Source organism: Colletotrichum costaricense (genome assembly GCF_030867565.1).
Source record: "Colletotrichum costaricense strain IMI 309622 chromosome Unknown Scaffold_2.1, whole genome shotgun sequence".
NCBI lineage: Eukaryota > Fungi > Ascomycota > Sordariomycetes > Glomerellales > Glomerellaceae > Colletotrichum > Colletotrichum costaricense.
In genome coordinates this window covers 587,224-604,400 of record NW_026848231.1, presented here as the reverse complement: position 1 = coordinate 604,400, position 17,177 = coordinate 587,224, and the positions used below count along the sequence as shown (strand labels likewise).

Below are 17,177 nucleotides of genomic sequence, written 5' to 3'. Positions count from 1 at the left end.
GAGAGAAGCATCCCGTGGTTTATATCGTCTCGAGTATTCTACTTTTCTCTGCATCCGAAGACATCTTGCTTTCCTCCGGTGACTTTGCCAAGACTTTACATGTCGTCGGGGACAGATGCCCAAGCTAAAAGCGCACGTCACACCTCAGAACTGTCTTATAGCCAATCGGCGGACTCCCGACATATTCTGTACTCGTTGACGAGGTACAAGCATGCGAGAGCGATCCTGATATTGTGGCGCTTCTCAATCCTCCGAGAGCGGGCGGAGATCGCTCCCAAAGACGCGGCGACGGGCGACGATGTATGCCAAGACGCAGATGAGCAATTATCAAGTCAAAATAAAAATTGACAACAGAGGGGATAAACTTTTGATTAAGCTTAGGCTGGGATCGTTCCCACATTGGTGGTTCTGGTGATCCATCGTGATGGCGGGTTTGCCGACCTAACCGGCCGTTTTAGCCGGCTTGGTGTTGAGGACCTTGGCTTCGTTTGACTACATCTCATCGCAACAGAAAAGCCTAATCAGCCGAAGAAAATACTAAAAACAGGAGAATTCAGCTAGAAACGCATGTTGATGTAGTAGATTGAGACAAAGAAATGCTTCTATGATCTGCCTGTGAAAGAACTCCTGTAGCCGAGCTGCATAGCCTCGAATGGCACAAATGCAATGCTCATTATCTCGGCACGTGTAGTAAATGCATGTAAGCCTCAACTCAAGTGCTCCGTAACTCCTTTGCTTCAATAAATTTACAAGGTCAAGCCGCGAATAACGGTCATATTATTCATTTATTACATCTAGGTCGTTCTTTGTCAAGTGGTGTAGGGCAAAAAGTCAAATACATGTGAGACCACTTAAACAACGACGTCTAGTCTTTTGTGACGTACTTTGCGGAACGCATTACAGCTGCGCTTGAGGGTGATATAGAAACAGCCGTCTCATCTTATTACGATAGAACAGCATGTAGCGAGTTTAAGCGCTGGCAACTCTTCGATTTTGGCTTCTTCAATGCACTCAAAGCCCGAGAATCGCAAATTACCATTTTCTAGGACCCTACACTGAAGCAGTCATCCGGTTGCTTGCAGCGATCGTTGTACCAGAGCCACGCCCTCGCAGGGTTTCTAAAAGACCAACAGCTGGTAAATGGTGTTAATTGCTGCCCGCAATCAGAGGTGCGACTTTTAACAACAGAAATAAACAACTTCCGAAACTTACGCGGAGAAGAGCAGAATTGACCCGAAATGGAGGCGCGGACACCAGCAGTGGCATGGCAGGCAGGCAGAGAAAACGATTCAAGAGGAATTAATACGGAGCGGCGGCGGAGCAGGCCGGGCAGCCCGGAGGAAGGTTCGCGGTAATAACCAAGTCAGACCGAGACGGGGTCGGGCGATGACGTGGATACATATTGGGGGATGCGTAAGTCGCAAACTCGCAATTGACTCGGCTCACTCCTTTTCATTTCCCGCGGTCGCCGGATGGCTTATCAGTAACGCAAGCGAAAGATGTCTAGAGAGTCTGGACTGTTCATCCCGTCAAAGAATTGGAGATGTACGACGCCATTCCCCTGCCAAGAACTGAAAGTGCTGTCGGGGCGAATGCGAGGCTATAGAGTATCTCGTTCTCGTTTGGATGATGCAGCCTCCCACATCACTTGGACAGCGACATGAGAGCTGGTGCATGTTGCCGGTGCTCAGTCTCCAATTTTCTGTAAAGTTAAAACAAGTCCTTAATGCCGGAAGATCTGTTTTTCTAAGATCATCGCTCAACTAGAAACTAGCTGCGGTGATCGGGAATATCTCCAATTGGCCCCTCTCAACAGTCGGTCGCGAAAGTTGATCGATCTACAAACGGCCATGCAGCACAGGCTGTCCGCACAGCATTGACTCTAGTATTGAGTTTCGCGCAGCTTTGAAAGCTAGCCACATGTTCAACACTTCGCAAGACTCGAATTGAGTTTTCTCTTGTTTTCAGAGACGGCAACACGCACAAACCAGTCTTGGCCCCGAGGACCAGCTCTTAATGGTTCTCCTGGCTGGTTAAGTGACAGAGTTTCGGGAAGAATGAGCTTGAGTCAATCGCCCTCACAGAGATTTGGCAAGTGGCACTCAGGGCAAACCTAGTTACCCAGTCGCCAGCATCGTAGCACAGGCACAGCCCAGGATTTTCTGCCCCTATTTCCTTATGATGTTTCGTTCCAACTGGCGAGCCTCGGCGCCAAGGTACGTCATGATAGCAGATGTGTTCTTCTAGCGCGGCCTACCAAACCTGGTGTCTGCGAAAGCATGAAATTATTCGAGATGTTCTGGAAAACGAACCAGGGATGCATCTGCAATGGAGCAGATAATAGAGAACTCGTGCCTTGCAGCGGGTGACGCCTTCATAATCGGCGAGCTACAACATCCGACGAGCCGCTAAAAGACTGCCAAGCATCTGACTATTAGATCGATACCGAGTTTCTCATACCGCTTCTATTCTTGTTCGTCGCGCGACATTCGGGCGGGTAGTGCGACATGGCCTATGGGGCACCAGGGGCGCGTGAGCTGCAGGGGGATCGTAATCTTCCTGATGCAAACAAATCGCCCACAACAGTCAAGATACAATGATGGCTTTCAAGATCTGAATCGTCCAGCCTTTTGGCATTCTCGGAGGTCCTCCGATACTCCGTAAGACCAATCATCGCATGAAGCCTGATGCACAGGATTGATGTCGCACCTCATCCCGCCTCTCTCAGTCAGTATTAACAAGCACGAGGGCTGCAATCCTGGGCTGCGGCAACGTGGTGATCCCGAGACGGCATTGAAAGCTCTTTGTTCAAGACATCTTTAACGAAGGCCAGACCACCCCGTGATCAGCGTTCCCTTGGATTATTCGACGTTCCACGAATCACCTAATCAGATGAATTCGATTCTGCTCGGCATCCGAAAACGATATGGGGGCTGACGTTGCAGTGCGGAGGCAACCACCTCGACCCAAAATCTTGATCCTCGACAAGCGGGAAGCCACAGCTTTTGCTGAGTCTGCTCAACAGAAAACACGGCAGAAAATTATGGCTTTGGGCAGCAGACGCGGGAGGCAAAACTGTGAGCACTTGCTGACCAGGTTGGCTCGGCCCCCACCTGGCTCAAGGCGGCCGGGACACGTCCGGTCTCTTGTAAATGACCCTCTGCTCATCAAAAGGCCCGGACTCCGGAAGGGTGGGTGAGATACTCCGATCGCCCACCGGCAGGCAAAAACTTCATGGCTAAATCAGTACCAACAGCCGGGGCAGCTACAATGTGAGAGACGGCTGTATCAGACTTTTCTGTTTGAATGGGATTCTTTTCTTCTTTGCAGACTGCACGGTGCTAGGGCCGTCCCCCCGATGGCCGATGTGTGGCCTCACCATCACATCACGTATCCCCCATAATAGGGGCCAATATGTGCGGCTGCATCACCGGTATTGACCTGCAGCGTGTCCTTGCAAGGCCACCCTTGTCATATATCCGATGACATATAGTTCCCTGCCGCACTGATTCTCGAGTTTTCTTGATACGATCTACCAGTGCCGCGGTTCAATACGGAGCCAGCCTGAGGACAAAGTTATTATGCATCTCCAGCTCGACCGCCGATCAGAGACAGATATCGGATGGGATCTTCAATAATTCAGTCTCTATATCGTCTGATCCGAAGAGGCCGGCGTCGCGCCAGCTTGATGCCACGTGAACGAGCAAGGCGCCGACAGCGCAGAATGTGAACACTTGGCGACCGACCTGCGAGGTGATAGCATGCTCAGACATCAGCGGGCGATGGAAAAGCAGGGGAAGCCTCCATGTTGCTCTATCCGTACGGATACCGTCATCACCATCAATATTCCGTAGATTGACCGACCATTCTATCCCGCCAAGGCCCTTGCCCATCTCCTTCTTCGTCCTCGCGGCCGCGCCAGCTCTACGTCCTGACACGGGAAGAGCAATATGGGAATATGGGCATCATGAAGTTTTTTCGTCTGAGAAAGTCTTGGCACTGCTTTGGAAAACTGGAGATGGTGGAGTTGTTAAGATAGACGCCTTCACGGTGGTTGGCTTGGCTGACTTGTGACCCCCTTGGAGAAGTTGGCGCTGGGCACGACTGTTTCGAAACGTCCTGCAAGGGGCAAGTTCGACATTGAGAAGTTGGAGTTGGGCCCCCCCAGATGTCTGACAGGGGAAGTGGGCAGCAAGAAATCCCGAGTGTGGATATGTGTGTTGGTGCTTGAGAGGCGTGATGGTGCGTGCATGTGTGAAGCTGAGTGGTGACTTTGGGTGAGAACCTGAGAAAGAATGCGAGGAGCCTCTCATGTTGGTGTGGGCGCGTGGCTTAGCTGCTGCTGCCAGGGGCTCTTCGAGCCCACCCATCTGGACGATCACTTTATTCCAGACCTGGGATTCGTCTGTGTTCAAGCTTCCGGGCCAAGAATGATCGAATTAAAGGGCAGGCCTGACTAGTCAGGTACCCGGGGTCCCCAGTCGAGCCGTCCGATGCCACAAGAGACTGTCACTCGAGGTTCTGCTGCCCTCTTTGGGCAACGACCTGCGCGCGGACAATCAAGTTGGGATGAGTCCATGTCCCAACTCGGGCGTTGGCTCCGTTCCTACGATGGAGACGGGCTCCTGATGGTAACTCCATGAACATGGAATGCCACACGCAGACCACCTGGGCGACGTTGGCGCCGTTGGCAGCATAGGATTCAGCTCTACGTGAGCCCACTTTACGATACCTGGTGGATTCTGTGACTCTAGTGCGATCTTCACTGCCTGCATCGACGCTTTCATTTCCTCCGCGTCGCCTGTTGATTGATGCTGTATTCACTGCGGAGGAGATGGAGCACCTGGTCTTGGCACGCGTTGAAGCAGGATTGGGCCTCGTCGAATACACTACCGAAGTAGTCTGGACGAGCCTCTGGGCCCACGAGGGTGTTCGGTAGTAGTGTAACTCCAATGTCGACTCAGATATGGACCTGGGCAGACACAATTCGTTCCACTCCAGACATCTCACTCGATATAAGTAACCTCGAGATGTCCAGCCAAGAGCTGGTTCTGTTCTCATTACCTCCACCTCATTAACCTTTTCAACTTCTTTGTTCATCACACTCTTTCAAGCAGGCTTGAACTATTTCTTCATTCTCTCAAGTAGACAAGCCTTTATTCTCTCTATCTTCAACCTTGCCTCTTATACATCAACCCCATCAACAACCCACACAACCACATTCACAATGAAGTACTCTTTCGCCATCGCCCTCAGCACCCTCGTGCTCGGCATCACCGCCGCCCCCGCTGCCAACGGTGCCGCTCAGGGCAACGCCATCGCCCACGCTGAGCGCGGCTACTTCGACTTCCTCCACCACGCCGCCCGCGCCGAGAAGCCCACCAAGACCAAGTCCTCCAAGGCGGCTAAGAAGACCAAGCACTCCACCAAGACCCGCCACCCCGGCTCCATCATCACCTCCGCCCCCGGCGCCCCCGGCAACGGCACCAACAGCCAGTTCGAGATCCGCGCCAGCAACGGCACCGCCGCCGCCGGTCTCCCCGCCTCCTCCGGCACCTCAGTCCTCAAGGCCGCCCAGACCGTCGCCGCTGGCGCCTCCTTCGATGGTGGCATGAAGGCTTTCGACCGTGGTGTCTCCTGCACTGGCCAGGCCGAAGGCGACGACTCTGACGCTGTCTTCATCCTCGAGAAGGGCGCCAAGCTCTCCAACGTCATCATCGGACCCAACCAGATCGAGGGCGTCCACTGCAATGGTGGCTGCACTCTCGACAATGTCTGGTGGGCCGCCGTCTGCGAGGATGCCTTCACCATCAAGAAACAGGATGCCGGCGAAACCACTACCATCACCTCCGGCGGAGCCTTCGGGGCTGAGGACAAGGTTCTTCAGCACAACGGCGCCGGTACCCTCTCCGTCAGCGGATTCACCGTCGAGACCTTTGGCAAGCTGTACCGCAGCTGCGGCAACTGCAAGTCCTCGTACGAGCGCCACGTCATTCTCGACAACATCAACGCCTCTTCTGGAAAGCTCCTTGCTGGTAAGCTCCTCCCATACACAAATCTGTTTCCTCGTTTACAATTATGCTAACTTGTTTCGCTCGCAGGCATCAACTCCAACTTTGGTGACACTGCTACCTTCACCAACATCGTCGCCAAGAGCGTCACGGAGGTCTGCACTGAGTTCAAGGGTACCACTCCCGGCAACGAGCCCACGGAGATCTCCAGCGGTCCCTCTACTGCCTGCAAGTACGCCACCTCTGACATCCAGAGCTCTTAAGCGCCAACGGAGATCATCGCGAGATCTGACCGGGCACCTTTTTTCCCGAGTTGAGAGATCATACGTGCCCTATATTCAGTGAAGAGGGCATTCTAAACCTAGGCTTGTTCACTTGTAGATATTCTTCATTCTCGTACATTCCAAAAAGCGTGTGTATCTAGAATTCAAAGCCCTGTGGGCAATTACCATCATTCTATGTCTAATTAATAATTGCCGTGAATGCTGAAAATGGCTGTGATTCCATGAGGTAAGTTCTGCACGTCCGGCGTCACAGGAGCGTCTCGACACATCGTGTAGTGAAGAGATAAGTCTGTCCAGAGCATCATGTTCGAAGCCTTCGGTAGACACCTATCGATTATATATCCGTTTCAATTGCTGTCGATCCAAGTTCCAAACTTGAGGCTTATTCAGAGGCTTGAGAGTTCGTGTCGAGCATCTGCTCAGGGGCAAGGGCACTCCTTATTGATTCGCCGCCACATGCAGATGAGACGGTGAGGCTGGGACATTCATGTGACATGACTTTTTTCATTGGGCTACGAATCTGACGCAAGCTATGAGGGAGGAAAGAGAAGGCATCTCACTAAGTCAGCTGTCCCGGGTTTGCGTTAGTGTTTACGATGCATTGAGGGGAGCAGGTGTAAGAACATGAGTTTTGCTATCCGGGAGGTGGTTTTGTAGGTGAGTTCGGGTATGTCATTATCTTGAGGACCTCTCTGAAGAATAACAGATGTCATATTCAAGCACTCAGTCAACTTTTGATCAGGGGCAGGTCCTGCGTGGACAATTTCTATACCGTGGTGACACGCGCTTTGGACAAGTCGCTGTGGACGACCCCCTCTGAATATTTCTTAACTGGTCACTTGGATCGGCAATTTCAGCAGCGAGTCTGTCTCGGTCGCCTGCTACACTAGCCATCTCCTCTCAGCTATCTTTTCTCTCTGAAAGGTTCTTTACTATTAGTTGCAGCTTCGATTACATTCCAAGGTCACCGTAGCACGTATGTTTTGCCGGATATATGATGAAGTCTATCCGGTCTATGATATCCTCCCCAGCATTGCGCAGAAGTAAAAATGTAGCTTGAAGAACTAGTACACCACTTATATCAGATTCTTCTACCTTAGATAACGGAGTAGTGTGATTTCGTTGAGCTTAGGAAGCAGAGTGAATGACTCGCAGCAACTCCATAAACCAAACGGTGTTAGTCCTTGAGATATTATCCTACTTCGCCTCGTTCTTCATACACTTGGAACCGCAGATAGCAGGGCCACCTTTCAAAGCATCATCCCACTTAGTCATACCCAGCTTCTTGATGTCCTGAGTCAACTCAGCATTGCCCAGATCCATCAAGGCCTCCAGCACGGCCGACAAGGATTCATGATCCGGCCCATCTCTGTTGATGCTAATTGCATGAACGGCAGTAGTGCCAATGTTGCCGTTGGGAAACATTGGCGGGGTCTCATGGACAACCATGAAAGGGAGGTCCTTCGCGTCCATTCCCCAGAAGATCACGGACCAAGACTGCATAAAGCCCTTTCCAGGACCGTCCAAGATTGTGTTATCAAAAACAGCGTCCCAGTCGGAGTTCAAAGTAGGAAAGTTCAATCGACGAGGGGTGTTGTAGGCTCGAACGGAGGCCACTTCATGACCACCGCCGCCGATAGCGCCATTGCGGGCGGTTTTATTGTCGGCTGGGGTCCAGGTGGTGATTTCATTGAGCTCTCCCGCCAGAGTTCCTGGACTACAGTCTGCCGTGTTGTTCTTCTCACAGGTGGCGATGGCAGGACTGAGGTCCCACTGCAAGTTGCCATACGTGAGGTAGGACGTTCCGGAAGTATTTCGAATGGACCAGGTGCCAGCGAAGAAGCCAGCAGGAGGGGCCACAAAGCCAGAGCCCGGCGCGCGGCATCCAGAAGTAGCGTTTCCAGTGCTGTTGACCGCTGGATCAAGAAATGGGGGAAGGCGCACCAAAAGCTCTGATGGCGGACAAGAGCTTCCGGAAGTGAAGGCCGAAACTGAGGCTGCCGGGGCGAGGCAAGCCAAAGCGAGAGTTAGGAGCATATTGGGGAAAGTCTGAGGTTGTGTAATGAGCAGCCAGACCTGAATGAGTGCAAGAATCTTTGCTTGAATAACAGTTCGTAGTGAAAACGTTGATGGTGTAGAGACTGAGATTTCTTGGAGGGCACATCCACCTTATATGTTTCTACCTCACATTAGATGGACTCGATTATCTCGCCATACTAGGAGCCGTCGGGACCACGCGAGGTGAGTGCGAGCCCATAGCACCCAGCATTTGACGAAGTTGGCAATGATCGATGGATTAAGTCACTGCCTAAAAATGCCAATGCCAAGGCCCAGCCTTGTTCGTTATTTACGGCGACGATAACATTTAGGGCTTCGGACTACGATGGGGCGGGACAGTGGAAAACCAGGCTGGCGGATGTATTGCTCCAGAGGCATTATGATACTCGTCATCTACCGTACGTGAGAAAGCAATAGCCACAGCGTCAATTCAAGCGCGAGCAACCAGTGTGCGTTGAATCCGAAACCCGAGGCGGCACTTACCGGGGCGGCGCTTACACACGAGCACCCAAGCCATGCGTTCGAGATTTAGCGCCGAAATGGGGGCAGCGCAATCTGCTGGTTGCGCTGACCTCGGGTAGTACGCGAGGTTTAGGTGCAGTGCGAAGGATGATTAACCCTGTCTATTGTCCATATCTCGTTAGTCTCAAGACCTGGGCTCGTGGTGACTTCGGGTTTCTCGCAATCTCAACCACGGGTGAACAGCAGACTCCAATCATCTTCTAACCCATCAGAGCACCATAGTCTCCGGCAATCCACGTCATAAAGCACATGCGATCTTTCCGAGATTTCCGCTTCGCGATTTCAAGCCTACGAGCTCATTTGGCCTTTCTTGAGCTCACCAGCCACGCGCCTAGCATGCCTTCTGGACGCAGTGCGACCAAGTCCCGACACGGGTGCGACCGCTGCAAGCAGCGTCGGGTTAAAGTATGTGATTTGCTACCCTACACATCGGACGCAATGAATGATGAGATTTTGTTCGGACACAATTGAAGCTCCCATCAAAAGACCTATGCTTACCGACATGCTAATAGTGCAATGAAAGGGCACCTTGCGGAAATTGCATCAGAAGGAAGGAACACTGCAGTCTGCTGGATAGTCAAAACCCTCCTCCGCCAGCCTCACAGTTGTGCGACAACCCGACCCTTGACATTAAACACCCTGAAGCAACATCATGGGCGTTCGATCTTTTCCTGATGAGTCACTTCTCTACGGAAACTGTACATACGTTCAGTAGCTTTCCTTCGGTGATCGATGCCTGGCAGACCACCATCGTCAGCGACGCATCATCGTGCCCCTTTCTCCTCCATGGCATGCTCGCTATCTCAGCCCTGCATCTTGCCAGTAAGCACGGATCTGCAAACAACGATGACTGTCAACACAATCATCAAAATTACACGCACCGTGACTATATGCGTGCTTTCAGATATCATCAAGACCAGGCCATGCCGGAATACCGCCGCAAGCTGCAAGCTCTAGACTTCAGCGGCAACGAGGAATTCGCAGTCCGTACCAAACAACCATGGCCGGCAGGTCCGGTTTACTCCATGGCCGTCCTGATAGCTTTCACGTCTGCCGCCGGCGTCTCTGACCACTCTCCTTCACTGAACCGGAACCAACGCGACCTGGATGGGGAACACCATGAGCAAAGGACCGTCCTGTCACAAACTTTATCGCCTGCATCGGGCGAGACTTCCCGATTGGAAATGGTCTTCGATCACTTAATGGAGATATTTGTGGCCACTCGAGGTACGCGTGTCATAGTCAGAGCTGGACTCGACACGGGGGCCTTTCAAACGACAGCGTATCGTCATCTGATCACCACCTCCACCGTCGCAAGCCAATTTCCGCTCTGGTCTACTTCTCCGACAATTTCGCAGTGGTACAAAACTCTCCGAACACAATGTCTGGAAGAATTAGTTGGTGACGGCACAGTCGAGAGATCTGAGGCTGATATCTGTGCCGCTGCAATTACCTGCTTGGAAGAGGTTCATGACGGCGCTGCTCGACTGTTGGAGGCCAAGAAAGAACGATTATGGCAATCTAGACGTGACAACAAATCGCTTCGGTATGATTTTGTTTGGTTAATGAAGTGGACAGCAATGGTGTCACAGGAGTTTGTCGCCCTGTTGCATGAAAGGAATACTGCGGCTCTAGTGGTTCTTGCACAGTTCATTGCCACTTGCGAGTCAATCGAGCACCAGTGGTATTTAGAGAAGTGGGCGAAGAACGCGATGGATGCGGTCAGGCATCTACTTGGCTCAAGCAATGCCAATGCCAATGCATGGGTTGATAAGATTGTAGGACATTGGCCTAGTATAGATCCGGATTTAGTCTCCCCTGGACTGGAAGGAAAATGAAGATCTGCAAGTGTTGCATTATTTGAACCTGAGCATTTGGCCAAGAATTTGGTGAGAGCTGACTGGAAGGCGTAGAGACAAGATGTTCCTTCAGGGAAGCGGGGTTTGAAGTGAGAATGGTCGTTGTTGGTGGTTGCGGGTATCCCGAGGAGTCCGAGCCGTTGAATGTGTCACTCCAGTTGCCCAATCGCTTTGACATGCGATGGTATGAAGAGCCGCCTTACTATCAGTTAGCGCCTCGGATCGAACGCGAGGTGTCCGTCAGTCTTGTAATTACACATTCTAGTGTCAATCTAGCACTGCGGTAGCCAGGATATTATTATGAAAGAGCGAACTGCGGAGCTATTTGGTTCTCCCACGTCATCTTGAAGCTTCGCAACCTGTAAGCCCGCAGCTATCCCTGATCAACCTATTCGATAACGGATTCGCTAGACGACTTGCTCTTGGCTGCCTGGGCCTTTGATTTAAAGCCGGTGCGATGCCACTGCCCATCGGCATCAACATTCGTTCACCAGATAGCACTATACAACACACCCTCTTCTGACTTTCATCAATCTCCGTTTCATCTTCCCTTCGCCAACTGTCTAGCACAGAGCTTGCACCATTATGCTCCTTTTCCGAGTACCCTTATGGTCGTCCCTGCTAGCAATAGGAAGCGTCCGAATTGTAGCAAAACCTGCGGGTTCATGTCAAGTATGATTACTTTCTCTTATCGTAAGGCCTCTGTTACTTATTCTGACCTTCGGTTTTCCTCTTTCAGGGCGTTCCTACCCCTATTTCGTATCCGAAAGCTCCAGTACTTGAGGATTCCCAGAATCTTACAAGTGTCCCATTCACCGGCGAAGCAGCTGAATGCAAGCCATTATCGGCCCCTTTCATCTGGCTTCCGGAAGCGTCATCGCTGCATAGCGATGGCGGCAATTCCGGCGGTCAGGACTTTCCCGGACCGCGCGGTGTAAAGACACGCACCAGCGCAAAAGCCCAGCCTGCCTTCGTCTTCCTCTGGGGCCAAGACAATCAACTGACGTCGGGCTACATCAATACAACCACCTTGAAGTACGGACTGGTGGCACTGGATCCGGATTCGATGGACGTACTTGCGGCGTGGTACCCAGAAGATGACAACCAAGCGCTGAACATCCCATACATGGAGTACATTGTCAAAACGAACGACGTTCTAGTCAGTTCGGCCCAGGGCATGATCTGGGTCGTGCATCGTGATACTTGCCAGGGACGCCCTTACTTTAAAACCACGCGTACCGTTGATCTGCGCCCTCAACTGCAAGAAGGTGATCAGTTGCTCAACGCCATGTTTGACATCGAGAAGAATATCTGGTTCACTACTGGTGCAGTGCAGCTCGACACCAGCGCCAACGGTACGTTGGCCAACTCAACCACATATGGCTACATCACGCCTAGCAACAAAGTACACAAAGCTCAGCTTGATGGCGAAACGGTCGAGAATGGAATAGCTGTGGCAGGCACCGACGTTTACATGGTCACAAGCCCGTCTGGCAAATTCAATACACCTAATGCGCCGGGCTACATGTATTCGCTGACGACTAAAAGCGGCTCTGAAGGTGGGATTAGCACACGTTGGCGAGTCCCCTATTCCGCAGGTGAACGAACCGAACTTGACCCCAACACGGCTATTTCGGCGCGCGGCTCCGGTGCGACGCCTGCGTTGATTGCCGATAAGTATGTGGCCATCACCGACAACGATACTCCTCGCCTGCATCTCAATGTGTACCATCAAGCGCCACAGGCGGAAAGTAGCGCTCAACTCTTGTGTCAGGTGCCGTTGTTTATGGACAACAAGGGCTCGGTGCAGAACAGCGTGCTAGCTCATTATGATACCCAGCAAAAACAGTCCGGAATCATGATACTCAACTCGTACGGCGGGCCAGCATTTTTCACCGGCCAGGACGGACAGGACATGAATGGCAAGTTCAACAACATGAGAGGTATGGCCGGCGGAATTACGCGCGTCGATGTCGACGAGCACGGCAACTGTTCGGTGCGCTGGACCAAAGATACCAAGTCCAAGGGCGTGTCTGTGCTCTCCACCAACAACGGGCTGGTCTACCACTATGTCCAGGACGACCAGCGTGCTATGACGGATGACGAGTACGTGTGGTATCTCATGGGCCGCTCCTGGGTCACGGGCGAAGAAAAGTTCAAGGTGCACGCTGGCAGCGGTGGCGCTTTCAACGACAATTGGAACAGCGGCGCCTTGGGCCCCTGTGGAACCTTTTATCAGTCCGTTTCCGGAGGCATCGTGGCTTTCAAAGACGGAGGTGATAGTAGTTGTTAGGCTAGACTTGGGTGAACTCGAATATTCTAGATGCGTTCTGGATAAGGTTCTGTGCTGAGTACGGCGATGGAGTGACCATAAATCGGCCACAGGATAGTCAGGGGATGGTGGATTTGCTGTGAAGCCAAATATAAAATCCATTCAGACGGTCTCTAAAGTAGCTAGCTTAACGTTCTAACGCGCTCCAATACCATAAATCATACACCAGTATGCTGTGACACTTACACCTAATGCACCTTGTACCATTGAGATCATCCCAATTTATCTCCTTCTCCTATTAAGAAAGGAAAAAAAAATAATACCCGGACTTTGTAACATCATGTGAGCGAGCGTGTGATCGATGCCTTGCATCTTGAAGGTACGTCAAGAACAGCACATTTTCGATTTTTCAGAACAACGTTCTGATACACGGGCTCGATTTCGTCACAAATTCCGCACTGCATGCGTTGTCAGCAATACATCCGTGCGAAGTCCGGAATGTCATTCCCCTTTTCACAACGAGCAGACGGTTCGCCTTTCAAGAATCATAGATGGACAGATCGAGAGGGGGGTCTTCACAGTCATTTAAGCGATTCAACCCACTCTAGAAAGGCTGTTAGCGACGTACCTTAACGACTGGCACATCTCGGGCTCCCTTTGACACTCTCATCGCCTACCTTACCACTTACTCGCTGAATTTCTTGAATAGCGCAGCCCGTTGATGTTGTTCAAGAACTTGAGGTTTGCGCTACTGCAATGTCCTTCTTCTCCAGACTTTCGAGATTTCATGTCCCGACAGACCAGCAGTCTGTTGATTCTGATTCGGACTAAACTCGAACTTTTCAACGCAGCCGCATTATTCTTATTTGTAGCCTTGTCGTCGACGGCTTCTTGTGAGGCTTCTCTATTGCATCACAATCAGATGGCTTGCAACGCACATTCAAGCGTTCGTTGAGCTCTCTGCTCTCTCATGATTCCGTGGTTGAAGGAGATCAATCTCGAGGGCTCTATCATACTGGCGATGTAGTTACTCTCTTCGATGTCTTGGCCCACGATTATAATGACGAAGCAGGCAATTGCGCTTATAAAACTGAGTCGATATTGAGCAAACTCCCGCCCGATGTTCATTTCATTTTACTGTCTTGTATCTATTACGCATGAGAATTGAAAAGATGCATTCTCGTTTGGGATACCTTCAGAGATTCTCATCTCGGAGCATGCTCGACTCATGCGAGTAAAAGGTATTGGAGATCGACTGTATGAGTATCTAACACACAATCTCGCAGAGTGATGTTGGGAAAATTCATCGGTCTTTTGCGACTTCAAACGTCTTCTATGACAGCTTCGCCAATGTTATGGAAAGCACAAGGCAACTGCAGTCTCGTTTGTCACGTCCAGATTTGAGCTGTTTCCCCCTCGGATTTGAACTATGCGGCAGATCCATCACAGCTCGTAGCATCACTCAAGGAGCTTGAGTTTCGATTTGAGGAACCACCCACTAGGTCTTTGCTGCAAAGTATCGAGCATCGTCACAAAGTTTGGAAGAGTCTGCCAGTACCAACCTTCAGCAGTACGTCCGTCAACAGGCAAGCTCATGGGTACTGCACGCCCTTTTGTGGGCATTTGAACCTGTCGTGTTCCTCAGCAAGTGGCTTGAAAAGTATAGTGCCACTGTATCTTCTCTGAAAGAAGGCGAGTTCCAACTCGTTGATGAGAGCATTGCTTGATCTTGCGTGGCCCTTTTCACTGACCAACGATTAAGATGCAGCATACCAACGTTCAGTCAAATTACTCGGCACGGCCACATCAACATTTGCTAGACGCCGAAGAGTTGCCACTTGACCCCGACGCAGGAACATTGTCGTGGTCGACTTTGAAATTCTAGGGGAGTGTCTTACAGGGGATTGAGACAAAGGCATTCGCAACACGTTTGGGGAAAACTCTTGACATCTTGGCTGAGTTTCAGAGCGAGTCTCTAGTAACTCCACATTAGACCATATCACACTCTGCATCTCGCGAACGAACAGCCGACTAGGCATTGACACCAGAGGGACCCATTCATTCCGTCAAAGAGCAAAAATCGCCAAGGTACAGCTGATGTCAGGTTGCAACAGCATATCACGATGGTACGCGGACTCCCCACAAACACTGCTGGAAACAAAGCCCCGACCCACTTTATCGGTGACTTCTCCAAGTCGGTGACCCCTTCTCCAAACATCCGATGATTGAGGATGATGCTGGGGCTTCAGCAATGAGCCTACATAATGACGACGCTGCATCATTTAGAGCATGTTTTACGACGCTTAATCTTCCTCTGCATGAGAATTCATTTGCTTTTCCGCATACTACCTAAGTACACATCACCTGAAAACGCCCCAAGAACCCGACAGATTTGACCTCGGAGACCCACATCTCTGCTCTCAGTCAACAGTAGGAGCAAATCCTTCAGTGTAATTCCTGAGCGTATGCAAGTTTCTGAGATATTCTATTACACATAAATCGCAAGATTTCAATGTATTCATGGATTAGTTTTCCCGGAGCTAGATACTGATTATGATTCTCACAGAATCCCCACCACACAGCTAGAACCATGTCTTCAATCAAGTTCAACACCCCTCCTGGCGCTGGAAAGATTTATGGCGAGGCCTGCCACTACTCACAGTCCGTGGACCTCGGCAACGGCATCGTGAAGTGCGCTGGACAAGGTGGCTGGGATCCGGAGACGGGCGCGCTCGACGCGAACGACACCAAAAGACAGGTTGAGCTGGCGATCGAGAACGTCGACATTGTCCTCAAGGCAGCGGGCCTCCGAGGATGGGAAGACGTCTACTCACTGAGGTCATATTCATGCGATATCCGGACCTCTTTCGATTTCATTGTCCAGGGCTTGAAGGCACGGATTCCCGATCATCGACCTATCTGGACAGCAATTGCTGTGCCTCACCTGGCCCTTCCGGGAATGTTGATTGAGCTGGAGGTCGAGGCCAAACGTCAGGCTTAGTTAGGTAACATGTGTTCTGTATGTTGCGCAGTAGAGGTCAGCTTAATATATGAAGACGACGACCCCCGTTTCCACGTTTTGATATCACAACCGTTTCCGACTTTCAACATCTATCAGTCAAGCCGGCCCGTACCAGTGAAGCGGGCATGTGAACTCGGCCGAGATCTCCACTTCGTTGCAGGTGACATGCTCCGACTTTGATTTTTGGTTGTGTTGCTGTCTCAAATACAAGCTTATCCAACATTAACCAATAGCCTTGAAAGAGGGCGGGCTTTGGCGATGAAACTCAGGTTATGCACTCACACATGTAAAGCATGCTGTTCTCTCAAGGTGTTGAAGGCAATTTCCGAACTCACTTTTCAGAAAGACATCTCTTTTCGCAAGGAAATCTAGCTATCTAGAAACGAGGAGACGACTATGTTGGTTGTACTTGGCGCGCAAGGTATGGGTCGTTATCATGAGGTAAGGTAAGACCAATGGCTTGATTACGCGGGCTGTGACATCTAACACCATCAGGGCCATTAAGCACGTCATTACTGGCCTGCCGGTCAACGGCGCAGACAAGGGACAATTACAGCGGGATACTCCGCAATTGCCACTTGAGAATCCTTCGAAAGATTCAGCTGCCGGCTTAATCCTCACCCTAGAGCAAGTCGGAATCAGCACACTCAATAATCCATACGACGTTGGGCCGACTCGAGCTAAGGTCATCGAGTCTGGACGCACCCACCACACTGTCCTGCCAGCCACGCGCCCCACGCGCGTCTCATTCTTTGAGTAGACTCCCGCGCCATTCTCAACATGTCGGCCAACTCCCGGCAGGGTCTTTTCATATGCAACCCCTCCAAGCACGAGGTCCCCTAGTAAAAGACTTTCATTCTGGCGATGTCGGGTGCTCCCCGACTTCCGGGGATGCTCGGTGGGAGGGAATCTACCCACAAATCCGGGTATGGTTGACGGGCGGTTCGCATGGCACAAGTCCGAGATGTTCTGGCGCAATCGATAGTGATGTTGGATTTTCCCCAGCAGGGGGTGTCCGCGGTCGACAGCATCCAGCTAATATCTATGGACCAGACCCGGTGACTTGGGTGACCTTGAAATAGAGTTTTCAGTTTTCAACCTGGTTCTTTCCGCCTTTTTAAATCAATTTGAAGACACTTGAAAGTGTGT

The 17,177-nt window shown here is 51.2% G+C and overlaps 5 protein-coding genes across 5 annotated transcripts; 3 read left to right on the top strand and 2 right to left on the bottom strand.

The window, feature by feature from the left end:
- Nucleotides 1–4,509: 4,509 nt before the first annotated feature.
- On the bottom strand, nt 4,510–5,061 carry CCOS01_01809 (uncharacterized protein; the record flags this gene model as incomplete). Its single annotated transcript, XM_060450002.1, has 1 exon — nt 4,510–5,061. The coding sequence occupies one exon, from the start codon at nt 5,059–5,061 to the stop codon at nt 4,510–4,512; it is 552 nt and encodes a 183-aa protein (XP_060318652.1).
- A 166-nt stretch (nt 5,062–5,227) lies between these two features.
- Nucleotides 5,228–6,274, top strand: CCOS01_01808 (pectate lyase; the record flags this gene model as incomplete). The annotated part of the gene is made up of 2 exons (XM_060450001.1): nt 5,228–6,035; nt 6,102–6,274. 2 exons carry the CDS (start codon nt 5,228–5,230, stop codon nt 6,272–6,274), a joined length of 981 nt encoding a protein of 326 aa, XP_060318651.1.
- Nucleotides 6,275–7,492: 1,218 nt separating this feature from the next.
- Nucleotides 7,493–8,332, bottom strand: CCOS01_01807 (uncharacterized protein; the record flags this gene model as incomplete). The annotated part of the gene is made up of 1 exon (XM_060450000.1): nt 7,493–8,332. The coding sequence occupies one exon, from the start codon at nt 8,330–8,332 to the stop codon at nt 7,493–7,495; it is 840 nt and encodes a 279-aa protein (XP_060318650.1).
- Nucleotides 8,333–9,798: 1,466 nt separating this feature from the next.
- CCOS01_01806 (uncharacterized protein) lies at nt 9,799–13,027 on the top strand (the record flags this gene model as incomplete). The annotated part of the gene is made up of 2 exons (XM_060449999.1): nt 9,799–10,653; nt 11,474–13,027. The coding sequence occupies 2 exons, from the start codon at nt 9,799–9,801 to the stop codon at nt 13,025–13,027; spliced, it is 2,409 nt and encodes an 802-aa protein (XP_060318649.1).
- A 2,569-nt stretch (nt 13,028–15,596) lies between these two features.
- CCOS01_01805 (endoribonuclease L-psp family protein) lies at nt 15,597–16,007 on the top strand (the record flags this gene model as incomplete). The annotated part of the gene is made up of 1 exon (XM_060449998.1): nt 15,597–16,007. One exon carries the CDS (start codon nt 15,597–15,599, stop codon nt 16,005–16,007), a length of 411 nt encoding a protein of 136 aa, XP_060318648.1.
- Nucleotides 16,008–17,177: the final 1,170 nt, after the last annotated feature.